At 40.4% G+C, this 20,660-nt stretch overlaps 1 protein-coding gene across 4 annotated transcripts in view; it reads right to left on the bottom strand.

The window, feature by feature from the left end:
- vegfc (vascular endothelial growth factor c) overlaps positions 1–20,660 on the bottom strand; it is an 87,168-nt gene that overhangs the window by 8,757 nt on the left and 57,751 nt on the right. The window contains exon 7 of one of the 4 annotated variants that reach the window (XM_029503783.1): positions 8,029–8,107. The exons of 2 other annotated variants lie outside the window; for them this stretch is intronic. In XM_029503783.1, coding sequence (XP_029359643.1) covers positions 8,032–8,107 — 76 coding nt within the window. In that variant the 3' untranslated portion in view covers positions 8,029–8,031. Of the gene's footprint in view, positions 1–8,028; positions 8,108–17,230; positions 19,518–20,660 lie in introns of those variants that run through there. One more of the 4 variants, XM_029503768.1, reaches the window with a different exon arrangement.

Below are 20,660 nucleotides of genomic sequence, written 5' to 3'. Positions count from 1 at the left end.
TGTGGCCTGGCTTCAATCAAGAAGTAATAAATTGTTGCCTGTCTCAGTGCAGAGCCCCTTTGACTTGGCTGCAGCACCTTTAAATGGTGACTCACACAGGGTGATACCCAGGCGGGTGCGTCCTGTCACGGCGTCGAACAAAGTGAAAATAACATTCGTGATTGATGTGACCACTACGAATGATCCCGGGCTAGAAACTCAAAGACACTGCTGAGCACTGGATGTTTCCCTGCCCTCCCACATTAATTCTTCCATGGGAGTTATTTTATTTTTCTAGTTATTTTTGTGTTTTTATATAACTAAAATTGTTGCATTCTAACACTGTTGGCTTATAGGTTTGTAGGCTATATGTTCTAGGCGTCAGGCATCGATTGTCCACCTTTTATCAATACCAACTGTTTGACTCTGTTCAAGGCCAGTTCCACAGTGTCACACTGCCTCTTTTCTGTGGTGGGACTGCGCTGGTGGTACTGTGTAGTGCTATGTATACTTAATCAAGACACTGCATGTTGTGTAATCGATAAATTGATAAGATTGTTGTGCATGTTGGGGTTTCCTCTGTCTGCATCGTTCTTGTCTCACAGCCTTTCTTGGTTGTTGTGCATAGCACATCGACAGACTTCTTATTGTAAGAAGTACAATAAGTACAAATTTCTACCATCCATTTATTGTCTTGGAGTGTTCTGTTTATTTTGCCTCATGCCTATTTGCATGAGATTTTAGATTTTTATATTGTAATAAAGCCAACATATTTTTTAGACCAGCTACACCTCTGTTAAATTGTTCCTGTTCGGGGAATTCAGAGTGGGTCATGCAACATGCTGATGAACATATTAAATGTTTAAGGGTTCCTCCTGGCCCTTGATAGGAGGTGGCATGGTTGGTACCTTTAAAGAGCAGTCTTAGTAGCAACTATATAACTATGTTACCAAAAAGTTCCAGACTGTTGACAGTTGACTGCTGTTTCCATTCAGTACAATTAATTTAAAACTAATTTCGGCACACTTCACCAATGGAGTACGTTTAGCAATAGTAATAATAAACCTCTAATTTTGTAAAGAAATCAATTATGACTATTGTGTTGTGATAAAAACGAATGTCCACTGCTTAGATTAAGTCTTTCTGCACTGTGTAAGAGAAAACTTGGATATAAGTTTTATGATGCCCTCAGTGCTCTGAGATGACTTGTTTTGAGAGTGGCACCATACATATTAAAACTGAATTGAATTGAGTTGAATTGATGAATAACAGGTTGTTTCATCATGAAAAATAGATTTTGGATTTAAAATTAAATTAAGCTGGTTTATTTAAGGGGTTAAGTGGAGGGGGCACATTCTTGACCCTCAGTCAAGGAGAGTCTACAAAATGTTAAGACTTCACAAGGGCCAGTACATTGCAGCAAACAACCAAAAGGTGAGCATGAATAAAAATGAAAAAAAAAAATCTGACAGACTAAACTGTGGCTGTGCATTTTCTTGGTAACGCTATGTGCTGTCTGTCTTCAGTGACGGGTTTTCATCAGCGTGTTACGTCATTGTCACTGGTGGTTGTGCTCTGTTACCTCGTGTGCTGTCTCTGCTATTTTTTTGCTATTCACCTGATTAATCAACAGTATTCCGTTATCAAACTTATACTAGCCCAGAACTCCATCTCTTCCCCCTTCCTAAGCTTTACAGCTGCCCCCCTGTAGCCAGGGCGGGCTGACCAGATTCTACGGCAGCTGAGAGTTTCCTGCCCCCCAACGGCTCCCGAGCAGCCCGGATCTAATCAGGGTGGCTGGGTGACTGTCCGAGCCAAGCGGCATAGTCATAGGCAGCAGCCCCGGCTCACCTCCAACCAGTTCACGTTTAACCACTGGCTGTCAAGGTGGTGTCCCAAAAACAATGTGGGCTACATAGATAACTGGAAGACTTTCTGGGCGCGACCTAGTCTGATCAGGAGAGATGGTGTCCCCCACTGTGAATGGGGTCGCTTATACCTAGGAATATGGCCGATTTTATTAGAAAGCCGAAACCTTGACAACCTTAAATAGAGACCGATAGGCAGAGCTGCAGTTTAATACGCTCCTCTGCACCTCAGTCAGAGCGGTCAACTGCCAAGAATAGAATAGAGTCTCTGTCTATCTTTAGGTCTATATATACTGTGTCTGTCCCCCAACCACTTGACTTTAGAAAAGTTACTAAACCCAAATTAAACAGAAGAGGAGCTAAAAACAAAAACTGCTGCAGCAGGATGAGTATCTTAGTCTTATTGAAGCTACACCCCCACTCATGTTAATTTCATGTCCCTCGTACCACAGGTTGAGGAGGGTGGGTGGCTGCGATATTTCAATCAAGCCTATTAATCAACCCTAGGCCAAAGTCTAGCTGTAGGTCTTCTGAAAGCCTCACTCTTAGTCTTTACTGAGTACTAACTCAGGTTATAAATGATATAAACTCAGAAAACTGTAATTAACAGAACTGGTTTTTCACCTTTCCAATTTGAGTGGTAAAGATAAAATCATGGTATTGGGTGAATTCAATATACGTGTAGATGTAGAAAGCGACAGTCTAGGTTCTGGGTTTTTTTTTTCCCTACGAGGCTCAATTGGCTGTTCCCAGCATGTGGATGAACCCACTGACCGCTACAATCATATCCTTGACCTTGTTCTAACATATGGAATTGAAACTGACAAGTTAAAAATCTTCCCTCAAAACTCTCTTTTGACCGACTATTACCTCATTACATTTGAATTTATTTTTTTTGGCTGCACTGCATCGAGGAATAAATTCAACTATGTGTTTATCTGAAGATGCTGTCACTAAATTTAAAGAGAACATTTGGTCATCATTTCCAACAATGCCATATCTAAATTCAAATGAGGATTTCTCCCATACACAGGTTGATGACCTTGTGATTAGCACTATGGCCACACTGTGTTCAAATGTTGATGATGTGCTGCCCCTCTCAAAAAGAAAGTAATCAATTACTCAGCACCAATAGAAGAAAACAAGAATAACCCCAGGTTTCTCTTCAACACTATAGCCAGGCTGACAGAGTACCATAGCTCAGTTAAACCAGTGATCCCCTTAGCTCTAAGCAGTGATGATTTTATGGCCTTTTTTACAGACAAAATTCTCACAATCAGAGAAAGAAATCATCAGCTCTTATCTACATTAGACAATAATCTTCTGCTGGATACAGCAACTCCTGAATCTACTGCAATGCCTATTGTACATCTGGAATCATTCTCACCTCTGAATCTCTCAGAGCGAGGTTCTATATTCTCATTATCCAGATCATCAACCTGTCTATTAGACCCAGTGCCAACTAGCCTCTTTCAAGAGATGTTTTACTTAATTTAGCCGTTCATCGTAGATCTGATTAATTTCACCTTATCTTTGGGTTATGTACTTCAGAATGCAGTCATTAAACCCCAGCTTAAAAAGCCAAAATTGATCCAGTGTCAGGTTTTGAGTTAATTCTGGTGTTCAATGTTCTGTCCTTGTAACTTCCTGTTTTATTTTGAAGTCCTGGTTCTTTTGTGTTCCCCATTACTTTACTTCCTTCCTTTAAGTCCTGTTTTCAGTCTTGTCCTTGTCAGTTTCTTGTCAGAGTCTGTTGCTTGTCCGTTGTCCATGCTCTGCCTTGTTGCGTTGTCCATGCCTTGTCGTTTTGTCCATGCCCTGTCAGATTTGTTTTCTTGTTCAGTTTATGTTATAAATTTAGTTCAGATTAAAGTCTTTTTAATCATCACCTACCTGGTTTCTGGCTCCTGCAATTGGGTCCTCACCCTGCAATACACTTCACCGCGTTTTTCGGCATAACAAAAGGACCAAGTGGCCACCAGTTCCACCTGCTGTTCCCCAGCCCCCGGGACTTGGTTTTGTGAATCTCCAGCTCTTCTGCCAGGTAGAGATTCGGGAGGCGTGGATGGCAGAGGTTGGTCGGCTGTCGTCCCAGCTGTGGGAACTACAGGGACACCTGTAGCCGTCCTTTAAGGGGGGGGTACTGTCAGGTTTTGAGTTAATTCTCATGTTCAGTGTTCTGTCCTTGTAACTTCCTGTTTTATTTTGAAGTCCTGGTTCTTTTTTGTTCCCCATTACTTTGACCAGGACATGTCCTTTGTCCTTCACATAAAACAAGTCATTAGGGCAACTTTCTTCAACTGAGAAACATTACGAAAATCCGAAACATCCTCTGTCAAGATGATGTAGAAAAACTAGTCCATGTATTTGTTACTTCTAGGCTGGACTACTGTAACTCATTACTATCTGGATGTCCAAACAAATCTCTGAAAGGCCTTCAGTTGTTTCAACTGAATTTGGTTGTCCCTTTGGAGGTTTCCTGTATTTGTCCGGGGGGCGGACTCCTTAGCAATTTTCAAGGCCCGGCTTCAAACTTTTCTGTATGACAGAGCTTATAGTTAAAAAGTGAAAGTCCACCTACTCTTTAGCTATGCTGCTATAGGCCTAGGCTGCTGGGGGAAGGACCGAGCACCCCCCCCCCCCCCCGCCCCCTTGCGTGCGCTGCCAATAACCATGCTTCTTAGAAATCCCTGTTTCTCTCTGTTCTAAGCATGTGTACTGCATTTTGTCTTTCCCAGCTCCTCTTGTCTCTCTCCCTCCCGAGCAGCCGGGATCTAATCAGGGTGGCTGGGTGACTGTCCGAGCCAAGAGGCATAGTCATAGGCAGCAGCCCCGGCTCACCTCCAACCAGTTCACGTTTAACCACTGGCTGTCAAGGTGGTGTCCCAAAAACAATGTGGGCTACATAGATAACTGGAAGACTTTCTGGGCGCGACCTAGTCTGATCAGGAGAGATGGTGTCCCCCACTGTGAATGGGGTCGCTTATACCTAGGAATATGGCCGATTTTATTAGAAAGCCGAAACCTTGACAACCTTAAATAGAGACCGATAGGCAGAGCTGCAGTTTAATACGCTCCTCTGCGCCTCAGTCAGAGCGGTCAACTGCCAAGAATAGAATAGAGTCTCTGTCTATCTTTAGGTCTATATAAACTGTGTCTGTCCCCCAACCACTTGACTTTAGAAAAGTTACTAAACCCAAATTAAACAGAAGAGGAGCTAAAAACAAAAACTGCTGCAGCAGGATGAGTATGTTAGTCTTACTGAAGCTGAACGTGAATCTGTTGCTTGTCCGTTGTCCATGCTGTCCATGCTATCTGGATGTCCAAACAAATCTCTGAAAGGCCTTCAGTTGTTTCAACTGAATTTGGTTGTCCCTTTGGAGGTTTCCTGTATTTGTCCGGGGGGCGGACTCCTTAGCAATTTTCAAGGCCCGGCTTAAAACTTTTCTGTATGACAGAGCTTATAGTTAAAAAGTGAAAGTCCACCTACTCTTTAGCTATGCTGCTATAGGCCTAGGCTGCTGGGGGAAGGACCGAGCACCCCCCCCCCACCCCCTTGCGTGCGCTACCAATAACCATGCTTCTTAGAAATCCCTGTTTCTCTCTGTTCTAAGCATGTGTACTGCATTTTGTCTTTCCCAGCTCCTCTTGTCTCTCTCCCTGTCCTCATCCTGCAGGGGGTGAATCAGTGCCACCCCATGTTTCTGCAATGCCTGCTGCTCCCTCAGCCCCACGAATTCCATACTACAGCATCATCTCCATGAACTCCATGCAGCATCATGTTCCTGCCTACACCTGTTTTGAACATCCCCCTCTCTTGCTCTCATTCTCACCCTTCCCCACCCCGCCCCCCTGTGCCTCTCATGTTCTCGCTCTCTCTCCCACTCTCAACCCAACTGGTCGTGACAGACGGCCGCCCCCCCGAGCCTGGTTGCGCCTCAGGTTTCTGGCTCTTCAAGGAAATTTTTCCTTGCCAGTGTTGCCAAGTGCTTACTCATTGTGGGATCTGTTGGGTCTCTTTAAATAATTCTATAAAGAGTTTGGTTTGGACCTGCTTTATATGTAAAGTGCCTTGATTTAACTTTGTTATGATTTGGCGTGATACAAATAAATCTGATTTGACTTGATTTGATCACATATGCTGTCATACCATATAACTTATGAGAAGTTAATTGAATAACAGTAAATACCTGGTTACCATGCCACCTGCCAGCGTTGGAATATATTAGGCAGCAGGGGTACATTTAGTCTTGATGTTGCTGTATTGAAGGAGGACCATGGTGAACTTGTGAAGGGACAGGACATGGAAGATTCTGACATAGACCAAACTGTGAGATGCTCTGACCAAGATATCAAACACCATAGCTGCCGGGTGATATCCACAGTGCTCAGCACCTATCAAAATTGGTCCTAGGAAGAAAAAGCACTGAACAAGGTCATGGCTCAGGGATTATTGAGTTGATTATCATAGTTTGGGGAGTAAATGTTGAATCATGTGGCCTGATCAAAAAGAAGCTCAAAATGAAGCTAAAATGTTAGTGCTGGTTCTGATAAAAAGGTGTCAGAACATATTGAACATTGCAGTTTGTTGTGTTGTTTTGTGTTGTGTAGCTGTGTAGCTGCAGACCAATCAGGATGTCCATGTAGACACCTTCCCACCCCAAAAAATTTTTACATTGGGGGAGCATCAGAAATGGACCATAGAGCAATGGAAGCAGATGTCCATTTGAACAACCTAGACTTCTATTTTCCCCAGATCACAATCTAATCTAGCAACCTTTGTCTAGATACCACAGCTCACCTTCAAATGCCTCCAGGCTAGGCCTCCACAGGCCTCTCTAATGGTGTCATACTTCCACACACACACACACACACACACACACAGGTCATAAGTAAAGTCGGGCTTGAATGCCAGGGAGGGAGGGGATTTGTTAATAATGGATTTAACTGGAATATATGGTGTGAATTGCCACTGAGCTCTTTCTTCACCCAGTCCTCTCAGATCCGTTGATGACACCTAGATGTTGTCTAGGTGGACATGGTTGTTTAAGGCTGCTGGGGGGAGAGCTGATCACCCTTTTTATATTTTGGTCATATCTCAGGGGCAGCATTGTGGATATAGTGACCAACCAGATGATGGTCTGCACCACCCTGTCTATATTGTAGTGGTTGACAGGGAATTGTGGTACATTATATAGATAGCTGTTGGATGGATTAGTTGTCTATTGTCAAAAGGTCCATATCTTGCTGATGCAGTGCCTGAGAGAGAAAGAGAGAGGGGAAAGACTGACAAAGGAGTGACTGAAGAAACAGAGAAATGTAGGGATTGAAAGCAAAATCGTGGCTTTCTTTTTGGCTGTTATTGTTGTAACTGCTTTGTCACCTTGTCTTTTCAACCCTAGTCACGGTGGTCTCTCACCATTACACTTCCCTCCCGCTTCACTAGTAATGTCCTCAGGCTAGTGGATTACAGCACTAATAGAAGGAAGTTGTTGTCAAATGTTTGACAGTTTTTGTCCAGTTAAATATTCTTAGAATTGATTTTAAGATTTGGTTGATCAAATTTAAACCCAATGCCTGGCTCGAAGTCACATAATTGAACTTCTGAGTAGATATGAGCCACTATACAGCCTGAGGTGCTTTGGCAAGGCCTTTTTGTTTCAAACTTAGCTCAAAAGGCACCGCTGCTTTTGGGAGATAACATCCCAATACACACCACTCCAACACACACACATTTCAGACTGAACAATGTCTTTTTGGGTACATATCTTTTTCCTGAACTTATGTGCTGATCCGCCCACTTGAACCAACTCCCTGATGAAACAATGTATCATGTCTTCACGCAGATGAGACAGATGTCTGTTTTGTGAACCCATCTCTTTCCTATGCTTTTGTGCCTACCCCCACATGAACCAAACCTTCCGGATTAATCAATACATCATCTTCACACAGACCCCTAAAATACAGGTGGATGTTTTCCCACCTGGCATTCCCTTGCACTCCTTTTTCTTTGAGCACAATGAGTAGGCAACTGACCTTGCAATTATCTGTCAGCCCAGAGGCTCTGGACCAGATTTTAAAACAAGATGAAGAGGGCACTGAAGGTGAACCAGCAATAGTGGAGAATGTCTCAGAAGTGTAAGACAACACTGATCTTGATTCAGACTTTGAGGAGACTGACCACTCAACAGATGGAGAGGGAGAGGCACCTGAAGAGACATTCCAGTCCAAGAGTGGAGATTTGCTCTGGTCTTGATCCCCTTAGGACAGAGGAAGCAGAGTGAGAGTGGAAAACAGATTACACCAGGGCCAACATGGTATGCAACATCTCTTGTGGAGGACATCAAGTCCAGCTTCCAACTCTATTTACCAGAGTCCCTTGAGGGAATTATACTGGAGGTGACAAACCTGGACAAACCTGGTAGACCTCCAAGCCTACATGGGTCTGAAAAGGAAGCACTGTGTCCCAAGAGACAACAGAACGAGCCTGAGATGCTGCAAATGTGAAGCCTATGTTTGCAAGGCCCACTCTGACGTTAGTGTCAAATGCTACTTGTGTGCATGAATTCACATGCATACATGCACTCAAGCACACACACTCACACGACTTCATGTTGAGGATTTAGGTCTCTGATTTTTAATTTCTTTTTTATATGACATGTTCATTTTGGAATATATTTTCAGTGCATATATGTATTTTCTCTGCAGCTATTCGTGTTAACCACTACTCTGTTGCATTGCTCACAGCTATTGTATTGAGTATTGAGTATTGAATAAAAATTTGTTGGTGATTAATTTTCGTGTTAATTTAAGAGAAGTTAAAACACTGAAATAAGAGGTGTGGGTGAACGCAACAGAAAGGTTAAACCAATGAATTTGTAAAAAAAAATATCAGAAATAAAAGAATAGAATGAGAAGTGAGAAAGTAAGAAAATTGGGAAAATTACATGAATGCAAGTTCATCAAATCAGTTTTAAGAGATGATTGTTATGTATATATGCATATGTGTTATAGTCTTATATCATCTCGTTTGTTTTTTTTCCTCAGTTGTTCTTGATTTGCCGTTGCACCCCTCATCCTCTTATTTTCCTTTTCCTTGTCCTGGTCCAGGTCTGACAGGCCATGCAGTTGATACCTGACAGTTGAGTGTTTAGCTTAGTACATGACTGTTGTTTCTCATTTAGTATTGTTAATTTGTTTACCAGTACCTTAGACTGACTGATTTATTTTGTTTATAGATTCTTTGATCAATCAATTTAACTTGAGCATTTAAAGTAAAAGTTGCCTATTAAAGTTTGCTTAAGTGTGCTAAAAGCACTTAAATTGTTGAAAGTAGGAGCTAATGTTCCTTTCACTGCGCTCTCACTCACAGGCACGCACACATACACACACACACACACACACAATGACAAATAAAACACTGCATGTGCCAACATTTTATCTACTCATCAGCAGACCATTAACTTCCTTCCCTTTTTACAGAAAGTGTGTTCGTGAAGTGTGCTCATGCTCATATGGGTGTGTATGTGTGTATTGTTTGTTAGAGCCTATTCAGTTGTCCCAACTTTACTTCCTGGAGATTGAAACAAAAACAAACCTAGCTAGAGGGGTGCAGACTTCCGCTGAAGGCAGTGGAAAACAATACACAACAGACTGCATAGACCAATCAGCCAGAATGCTGTTGACAAATACAAGGCCAGGTGAAAACGTTAAAAACATTAACTTTGTGGTCACTGCTCACATTGTGAATCTGAGCAGAACCAGCCTCAGGGGGGGCGCCCATTTGCCTCGACCGGTTCTTCTTTTCATAGGCAGAAACAGTGGTCAGTACATAGAGAAACAGAGGTAGACAATGACTTATAAGGATAGACAAGCAGAGCAAAATCATCAATATTCATCCATTATCAACACTGCTTATCTGTCAGGATTGCAGGGGGCTGGGGCTGATCTCAGGTGTTTGGGGTACACTGTCAGCTAGTTGCAAGTCCATTAGATGGTCAACAAATAGAGAATACTAGAGTGCCTTAAGAGACAGAGTGGTGACAACTCCATTTTCTGCAACGGTTCAGTTTTTTCACAGCAATAGCGTCGTATGGAGACCCTCGAAAGCTCCTTGAAGTTAGGATAAGCTAACAGCTGCTCAGTGTATTTCAATGGAGCAGATTGCTACCCTTTTTCAAGGTAAAATGTTTAAATAACTGTATTTCCATATTGACTGTGCATTGAAATCAAATTGACACAAGTAATTAAGTAAGTTAACAGATTGTCATCATCTTGATTAGTATATTTAGAGAATATAAACTGATAAAGGTTTAGGCTAGCACACTGGATAATGATAGCAACAGATGCCACAGGCTGATAAATGCAAATTCTGTTCTTAAATATCTCTTCATCCAACGCTGTTGATAGCAAGGTTAATATGTAGAGAGAGCTATTGTAGTTAAACTTTTATTTAATTTTAATTTATTATTGATGCTGCAGAATAATGGGCAAAGCACATGATATGAAGATAGTGATATTGATTTTCCTGTCTTTTTTTTTCTACATTCTGCAACCTCAACCTTATACAGCTCCTTTTGTTCTCTGTTTTTAATTAAAAAATATTCAACTTCCCTATGGTGTGGTCTTTGAAAATGTGCAATGCATTGTTTGAATATGATTACCTCACATATTTTTTTGTTTTCACAATCTATGAAGGCGGTCATAATTATTCCTGCTGACTTTAGCCATTCATATTTTCCTCCTGTCCTTGTCTTTGGGGAAACTATACATGTGCACGTCTTTCTCTGAAGGACTGGAGCATCCCCATGCAGCACAGCATCCCATGGTGAAGACTGTATTCAAGGACAGTAGAGAAAAAAAATGGCTACATATCCTGATCTATTAGAGTTTGGGATAGCAGTGATAGAAATCCATATATTTGCCATGGATTTCCTGTAAGAACTCATGGTATTGTGAGTCCAGACTTGTGTAGTTACTTAGTAGATAATATACAGAAATCTACACAGTCTGGCCCGTCCGCAACTGATTGATGTCCTCCAGGTCCCAGCTCCTATGTTTTTAGTTCCACCTCTGATCATAACACAAACAATATTAGACTTGGACCTTCTCTTTTCACCAACAGCTCACCAATTCCTGTCATCATCATTCAGCGCTTGCTAATCAAATCTCACAGAGTTCACTCTGTGAACTTCAAAAAACTCAGCCCTCTCCCAAAATATCAACAATCCACCTGCACAGTTAGCAGGCCACCTGTCACTATCAACGTGGCACTTTTAAATGTTTGCTCCCTTGCGAACAAATATTTTATCATGACTGACCTGATTTTAGACAGTAAGTTAGATTGCGTTTGTTAACAGAGACATGGCTCGGCACATGGCTCGGCACAGATGCACCAGTTGCATCTGTTGCCTGCATCAAGGCTTGCCCACCAGATTTTAACTTTTTATTTTCTACCAGGGGTGATAAAAGAGGAGGCAGAACTACTTCAATTTCTAAAATTATGTTAAACTCAAAGGAAGTTTCCTTTAACAGCTACTCATCGTTTGAGCTTCATGCCTTCATGCCTTGTTGAGAGAATTTTTAAATCTTTTAAACTGCATGGATTTTAATCAGCATGTAACACAGACGATTCACAACAGACCTGGACCTGGCCATAACCTATGGCCTGTCCACTGGTGTGTCCTCTGTGATTAAAACTGGTAATGTTAAAATACACGTAGTAGTGGTCAGACACAGCCAGGTAAACAACAAAGTTTTAAACACTACCTTACTTCTGAAGTGGCTGCAAATTTTATCAAGATTTTACAGAGTACTCCTGCTAAAATTTTACCCACACCTTGCAATTTTATTGTTGACAATTTTAATAGTAAATTGAAATCAACATTGGACTCTGTGGTTTTTAACTTTTAACTAAAACCATAAAAAGTAAACCTATACTCCCGTGGAGAAGTGATGAAATCAAAAATCTAAAGAAAAATGTAGGATTGCAGAGACAAAAAGTAAACTTCCAGTTCATAATGAAATATGTGAACAACTCAAATCCTACAATCAAACAGTCAAACAGGCAAGAATATCCCATTTTCAAAACTCAATACAGATAATAAAAACAACCCTAAATTTCTTTTCTCCACCTTCAATCTTTTAACTAAGATCAATAAAAAAAAAAAAAAAACCCTCAGCAGCACCAAACCTAACCCCATCCTAGCCCTAACCCTGACCCTCATCTCTGCGAGGACTTTGCAGACCATTTGGGAAGGAAAATCAATGACAGTCAAAATGTCATTTTTTAACACATCTGGAAAGTACATCAGGGTGGCTGATATATCAGATAAAAACTGTGTGCTGGAAAACTGGATCATCATTATGAGGGACATAAAGATTCACATTCATGTATAATTTAACAAAGACTGATCTCTTGATAATGATGTATCTTCTGGGTTAGGGTTAGTTAAGGTATGCCTTCTGGGTCTATTACCATATTGTTTAAAGTAAAGAGCATTCTCCCATGGACTAAAATGGAGACTCTTCTTTGTCCACTATTATAACAAGAAAAAAGACTTGGTTTAGTAAGTGGGTTTCTTGAATGAGGAAAATAGCTACTTTCAAAATTGTGATGTAAAGAATATATATTTTTTTTATTGCTTTATTTTTGACCATGAGCGAATGCCATGCACATTCCAGTATACTATAGTTAAGTAAGACATGGGGAGGGAGAGCATTCAATCATTCTGTGAATGAATATGGAGACTGGTCTGCATGTGTCTCAATACAAGACTTACTGTATTGTACTGTACTGTATACAATACTTCTATCAGTAAGTAAAATGTTACAATCAGAGAGTGGGGTGGACTCTCGATGGGAATGTGAGAGTGTGGGGTTGTGGGAGGAGAATAGTACAGTAGACATTTGAAGGAGGTGTGTACAGCAAAGTCACAGGATATGTCATAAAACTTGAATGTCAAGACCTGGAAAAGAAACAGCAAAGCTATTGGCATAATGAGAAAAGCTATTGGATTGGGGATATGTGGAGGGGTGAGAGGGTTAGTGCAAGGCAGTGTGGAGGAGAGGGAGACATAGACAGAAGGGAGGAAAGAAAAGCAAGGGGAGACTGACAGGGAGAGTGGATAGATTGAGATGTGACATATATTAACATTTTGTGAGATTTTTTTAAATGTTGGTTGATGTTTGTTATATATATTGAATCTGTTTAAGCCATATTGATATTATCATGGTACTTATGCCTTCAAAAGACCCAGGGCGTCCCCGAACAGCTGACCATCCATGAGCAGTTTGTCCGCAGTTACTGCAGTCCTCTTTCCTTTCTGCTGATATTCCTTCAGGGTACAGCACAATTTGCCTCTCGTTGATCTCTTTTAAAAATTGGTAGTTCATCCCAAAAGACATGCCTTTGAGTTTGTGGCTTTTGCTCTTAACAAACCCCATCTGTTGGTAATATTCAATGTTGAGTCTCCAAGAGTAAATTGGGAAGCAGATCTTTCAGCTTTCAGACTCTTCTTCTGTGGAACCAACTCCCAATCGGTCCTGGGGTCAGACTCTGTCACAGCTTTCAAGATCAGGCTTAAAACCTTCCTTCAAGACAAAGCTTCCAGTTAAAATAAAGTTAAAAAATAAAAATAAATTAAAAAAGTTTTATTACTCTTTTTCTTTTAGTTGGGCTGCTATCGGCCTAGACTGTTGGGGGTTGCGCTGGGCACCTCACTTTCTCCCCCATGCATGCACATTACATTGCACATTAAGTCATTAACTTTGTTTCTTCCCATAGTATGTGCTTTGTCCCTCCTGTCCTGTCTCTTCTATGGTGGAAATCTGCACTGTGAGACCCCAAATGCCATGTTTTTTTTTTTAAGACATATGCGACTCCTGACTGATTCCTTCAACAGATTAACCTGGTCTTTGATTTCATTTCATTTGTGAAGATCCTGTGGAGATAGCCAGGAAGTGGCATTTGTCACCTGAGGTCATAAACATTACCACAGGACAGGAAGACTCATCTGACCCCCCTCAGGGAAATGATGAACAAAGGTCTATCAACACCCTTTGTTCTCCCCAGAGGTTGCATGCATAAAATTGAACTCAGGTCACAGGGTAATTGTCAGACTTCTCAAACCCATCTGGAGGAAAGAACTCTGTCCCTACTAGGCTGACTAGTTAGATACAATTCTGACTTGTTGCTTGCTTGCAACAGTTTTATATAGTAATCTGTGTTGTGTCCTGTTTAATGTTTGCTCATATTAAATCTCCCAAGTCTGGCTGCGTTGAGCATGTCCATTCTCTCACCTGGGAAACAAAAAATTGCCACCACATCTTCCTGTCCCTGTCATACAGGTGCTGAGTCATCTCTGCTCCATATTCCAGCGCAGTACCTGTGGCTGCAAGCTCCCTGAGCCTGGTTGTGCCCAAGGATTATGTCCCTTATCCCTTTGTCACCAAAGATTCCTCCTGGACCTTTTGTTTATTTTCACCATAAATGGGCCAGAAAACTATTCAGCATACACCTGTAGCCTCCAGATAAGCTCTGGTCTGTTCATTCCTTGTCAGTCCTCGTCGTGTGCTCTGCAAGGATCTCTCTCTCTTCCAGTTCAGCTTGCCTGGTTCTTGCCTTGCCTGCTCAACCAGCTTAACTACAGCCTCTAGTGTTGGTTTATTCCTATGTTTGGACATTGTTTATTTATTTTATTTTATTTTATTTTTTTTGTTACCCTACTTGGCTGAGAATAAAACTTCAAGTTTGGATTCATCCCCCATTGCTGTGTTGAGTCTGCACTTTGGGTTCAAATTGATTATTCACTGTAACAGTAGGAGCTGACTGAATGAACCCAGCAGACTTAACCCATTTTGACCAATCCTCGCCTGGAAAAAAGGCATAATAAAATGTGAAGTAAACCTCTAATCCTCAGTATATTCTAAAAAATGAGAACAAATTGACCTCGCTTACTAAAACCTTATTTTCTCAGGCTCTAGAGGAGATAGAAACATGAAATAAAAAGCATTTGAAAGTTTGGCAATAATATTAAATTTAGATTTTAAGAAATTCAATAAACAACAAAAATACTTCAGTAAATGTAGATTAAATGTTCAATAATAACTAATGTGCACATTTCTTAAAACAGGTATAGCAACTATGTGGAACAGAGAGAACAGTGAATGGGAGATCTGTAGACATTGCGAAATGACAACTATAACACAGAGAGGAGAGTGTGTGTGATTCACATAATTTGAAAACTCTCCAGTTGTGTGTGTATATATACATTCGTTATTGTTGAACATTTATTCTGCATTTATTGCAAGTGTTTTATATATATATATATATATATATATATATATATATATATATATATATACCCATATATATCCATATATAGCCACACAACTGGAGAGTTTACAAATTATGTGAATCTCACACACTCTCCTCTCTGTCTTATAGTTGTCAGTCATATATATAAATGTACCGCTTCTCCTGCTATGTTTGGTGAAACACTTGTGGCTCACAGGCACTTCGCAATGCTGGCATTGATACTCCGTTGCAGAAGGTTGGACAGGCTTCTCTGTTGTTGACCTATTCTGACCAATTACGAAGATTTTTTTGCCACATGACCTCACTGAGTGCAAGGGATGTCTTATTTATTGGCCACTTACGTGGGATCTTAGCTTATCATGGTACATGTCATCAGTCGCATGCCTTGAAAATGACAACACAGCAGAAATACACACAAAGATGCTGCTGGCCCTCAGCCAAGGCACACAATGTGTTGCAAAGATGGCTGATGAGTTTCACACATTCGCCACCAAGAGTGGGTGGAATGACAAAGCTCTACAGGGGGTATTCCAGAATGCACTCTAGAGTACTAGAAGCGGCTTGTACCCAACTACTCGCCAGGGTTTGTGAGAGAACAGTCTGTGGGTCTAACCATCAAGAGAGGATTAACTTCCACACTATGCACTGTCCTGGCTCCCCCCTGTTTCTTGGCTGTCCCTGGTTGAAGCAGCATAACCCCAGACTGACTGGTCCTCGGGAAAGGTAACATCATGGATCCCATTTTGTCATGCTGTTTACATTCTACTCCTCTCTCCTCTGTTCCTTACTCCACCCCGGAGTTTCAGTCCCTCCCGAGTATCATAACCTTGTCCCTGTGTTTGCTGCCACGCAGGCCTTACGATTGCACTATCAACCTCCTGAAAGGAGTCCCACTTGGAGCAGCAGGCTATACAACCTTTCTCACACCAAGGACATGTTGATTGAGACATACATCCAGACTCTATGGCTACTGGCATAATCAGACCCTGTGAACACTGATTTCTTTTTTGTGAAGAAAAGGGATGGCTTCCTGTGGCCATACATGCTATTACTATTAAGCAGCCAAACAGTTTTTTAAGGCAAAGGAGAAAATGGGGCATACTTCTAGCGTAAATGTTATGATTTAGAAAAACTGACTTGGCAGAAAAATATGTGCAGTAGTACATTAACATTAGATCTGTGCGTATAAACATTTTGGTTTATTTTGCATTTAATAATCAAAGCTCTTTACATATACAGCATGTCTAGGCTAAGCTCTTTCTAGAATTATTTAAAGAGATCCAAGAAATTCCTTCATGATTAAGCACTTGGCAGCAGTGGGATGGAAAAAATAAGCAGCAGAAACCTCGCACAGAAGTAGGCTCAGGGTAGGTGGGCATCTACCTTGAACGGTTGGGTTGAGGGAGAGAGAGAGAGAGAGAGAAAGAGAGGGGAGAGACGGAGGGGGTAGAAGAGAAGGGGGTGGTGATCGAGATAACGAGAACCTCTGAAGAAAGAATACAATACAAATGAAGTAAAAACTTATAGATATGAAGAGGGATTAATGTCTGGTGCCACTACAAGCGCATATGTAAATATTAGCAGAGAAAAAACTATCAGGCTGCACACAGCATAGTGGTTAGCACTGTTTCCTCACAATAAGAAGGTTATGGGTTCAATTCCTGCGTCTGGGGCTTTTCTTTGAGAAGTTTGCATGTTTGCTCAGGGTTCCTTCCCACAGTCAAAGTGGTTTTGGTTGATTGGTGGCTCTAAATTGTGTGAGGGTGAGTGGTTGTTTGTATGTCTCTTATATGTTGGTCCTGCGATGGCATGACAACAATTTCAGGGTTTACCCCACTGTCACCCAGACCTTTGGCTGGGATTGGCTCCAACAATCTCCGAGACCTTGAGAGATCAGTAGTAGAAAATGGGTGAGATTGAGAGAGTGAAAAAGTGCAAAAATAAATAATGGAAATGGCTAGTATAGATTATTGACACATAATGTCAAATAGAAGATGATTAACTTTGTTCTCTTTTGTTCCACCTTCAGATCTGATCAGATTTTTTTTTTCTCAATTCTGGGACTCACTTCTTTTTCACACTCACATCCTTTACAGTAATGACAGTGAATACCACTCACTAGATTTTCTTTTCTTTGTGATACCACTACACCAAATAAAATATTTTCCCTGTCCTTCACCTCACCCAAAAGCACCTCTATATCAGTCGCTGGGAAATAAATTTCCCTCATCTTTTATTTGGTTGCCATGATTGAGCATGCAATACCATTGATCAGCAGGCTCATTCATATGTATCAGCATTCATGAGATATTTTGAAGTGACCATGTATGGTTGAATTTGAACGTGTAGAGGGCAGGATATGAGGTCGATCCACCTGTGTAAACTTCCAGGTGGACACTGATTTATAGAGCAAATTTCTTTCAGGCATGCTTATTCATGCACAGTTTTATAAAGATTTGTTTTGCCATTTTTGTATTTTGGGTCACATACACTTGTAGTGTGAGCGTATACACAGACACACACAGAGAAACACATATACTGTCTTTAAGACATCATTATTAGATCCTAGCTGCTACTGGCTCCTGCTTAAGTTTGTCTCACAAATGGTTCTTTTCAGATAACAAAACCTTTACATTAAAGCAATAGTATGCAGAGGTCTTTGGATTTTATACAATCTAGTCACACATCCAGACCGAACCTGCAGAAACCCAAGGATAGGGAAATGCTGATTTCTGACAATCTATGACAATTTAATGAATGAACAAGCAGTTGCATAAACAATCAGCACCACCACCACCACCAACAACAACAATAACATAATGAAAACTTTTTTTTTTCTTTTTCATTGTTAAGAGCAAAACTTGCTTGCTGATATTCTGAAAACAGTTTTGGCTTTCGTTCCTATGTCAGAATGAAACGAATGAATCCACTTTTTTATGTTGTTTAGCTTAATTCAATGGGAATAATATAATATTACTGGTCATCTTGATATATCAATATTTGGTCTGTGCGATCTCCTCAGTGTAAAAGTGCGACTTTTTTTTTTTTTTAAGGAGACTTTTATTGAAGTCAAGTAACCTCAAGCAACATGCAAAGTTCACAATTTTCATTATCCCTCTGGCCTCAAAATGCAGCTTTCGGTATGGTGATTGTAACATACCTAACATCCATGTGTTCTGATTAAATTGGATCCATGTGAAACCAGATCCTGCCTGACTCTACCTGTCTGACATGGGACCCAGGTTTGGTTTGAGTTCCTTAGAAGTGAGTGAACCCAAAAGGACCAGTAGCATGCATTTCAGTGACTTGTAAACAGATGAGGTTTCTGAAGCGGAAAAGACTGGCCAGTAAGCTTTTGGTAATGGTAACACTGGCTATGTAGCAATAGCAAAATTTACAAATAACTACTTTAAACATCAAGGCAAACATTCATTGAACAACATCGAACAAACAAATGCAAATATAGTTTCAATGGTTTAACCTTAAATCCAGAACTCATATTATAATTGTCTTCATTAAACAAATTATTATTTAACATACTAGACCCATGCTCATGCTCAAACATCTGGTCCTCTAAATTTGAGCAATGCCACTTTTTACCACTTTTGAAGTCCCAAAAGTGTTTATTTTGGATCTGATGTGGATCAGGAAAAGAGAAATCTAATGGAATGAAAAAGATTGGATAACTAAGTTAGCAATCATCTACATCCAGTATACTTTATTTTACACATATACTGCATATGATACAAAAATATTGGTCACAGTGTATTTTCTTAAAAAGGATTGAAATTGCAATAAAATACTATTGAAATACTTAATGAAATACTATTTAATAAATTATATAATTAATATAAAGAATATATAGTCATAACTAATGCCCCCCCGTCCTCCCCGTCCCCACACTCACACACACACGCACACAAAAAAAATATTTAGACAATATTTCCACAACAACTGTTGAGTGTTGACTCTCTTTTAGTCCTTCCTTTCATTGCTGGGCTACAATCAGTCCCACTCTTATAGAAATGCTTTCACAGCCACAGAACATTTCCCGCCTTCAAATGAGCAGAGTTTCCCATATTTGCATTCAGCCACGAAGATTCCCACATTTACCAAGGTCCACACACTTAGCTGCCATCAGAGCTATCGGGGATAGTCATAACCTGCAAGTCTACAGGAGATGGGCGATTAATTCTACTTTATAAATTTGGTATCTGCTCATTAGCTTCTCGTCATACAGCAGTTAGTCCAACCGTCTCCAGTGGGACGGTACACAGCGACATACTTCCTCACTGAAGGAGAAACCTGCCTCACACCTTCTCCTCCTGATCTCACAGGGAGGCCTGAGACAACTGCAACAAAAAAAAAACAAAAAACAAACAAACAACAACACACGATTACAAATTAGGACTATCAAGACAACAGCAATATTTCAAGAGTAGGTGAAATTTGAGTTGCTGAAAAAGCTCAAATATTGGTCTAACAAGACTGGGTCAAATATGTCTTGGTAGAAAACTTTTTTTGTATTTCTAATAGTTAACCTAGGTCTGCAAGCATGAGGTATGGATATATTCTCTGGGACATGAATATGATAACATACATTTCAGGAACAGCATTATTTTTAGAATAACAAAGCTTTGTAATCCCTTCAGAAAGTGATTTCAATGATGTCCAACTACACAGTAAAAACAATAATCCAATTTTTTTTTTACATAAATTGATTTGTCGAAGACAACACATATAGATTACTTGCTAGTAGGCTTTTTGCTGAATTGTAGGAGCCAAGAGCCATCCTGACGGTATCTATTTAAAAACACATTTAGGATTAATCTGAGAAATGTATCTATCCATAGAAAATTAGAAATATGTTCATTAAATCCGTGGACACCTTCTTAATTTTTAATATTTCTTCCTTTCTGGTGTTTTTCATATAGTCCTGAAAACACATGCCTCATCAAAGCATTGTAACTTGTGTTGGACTCTTCTCCCACTTATACATGGGCAGATTCTATCGATGTGAATGAAACCCCTCATTGTTGATTAAAAGTAACACGATGAATCCACCATAGGATGGCATTTGTGTGATTTATCGAAGAAATATTTACTGCAAAGGTTGTTTAAAAGTAAGTTTAGAGTTGGTTGCTATCTGTAAAGTCATTTAATAGATTGCTTCCCACTGTACAGAAAAGGCCTCAGTACAGTATCCTCATCTTTAATAATTTAATGGGGCTTATATTCTACTACACATATTGACTGCAAAAAGGTCTGGAGGGTTTTACTACAGCCAAACACTTCTACAATGAGTGAGAAGATCTGCATCTCCACCAACAGGAACTACTTTCTTGTGTCTTCCAAGTGTCAAAGGTAAGACCTATGGTTTAGATTTCATAGCAGTAAAAACTACAGCCTTCAGAACTACTTTGGGATTTACAGCCCGTGTTCGAGCCAGAAGACATTTCTCAGAAAAATTTGTCAAAGCTGAAGAAATGTCTTAC

Source organism: Echeneis naucrates, chromosome 1, assembly GCF_900963305.1.
Source record: "Echeneis naucrates chromosome 1, fEcheNa1.1, whole genome shotgun sequence".
Lineage (NCBI taxonomy): Eukaryota > Metazoa > Chordata > Actinopteri > Carangiformes > Echeneidae > Echeneis > Echeneis naucrates.
Note: the sequence above shows the minus strand (reverse complement) of the source record. Positions and strands in the feature narration are given on the sequence as shown.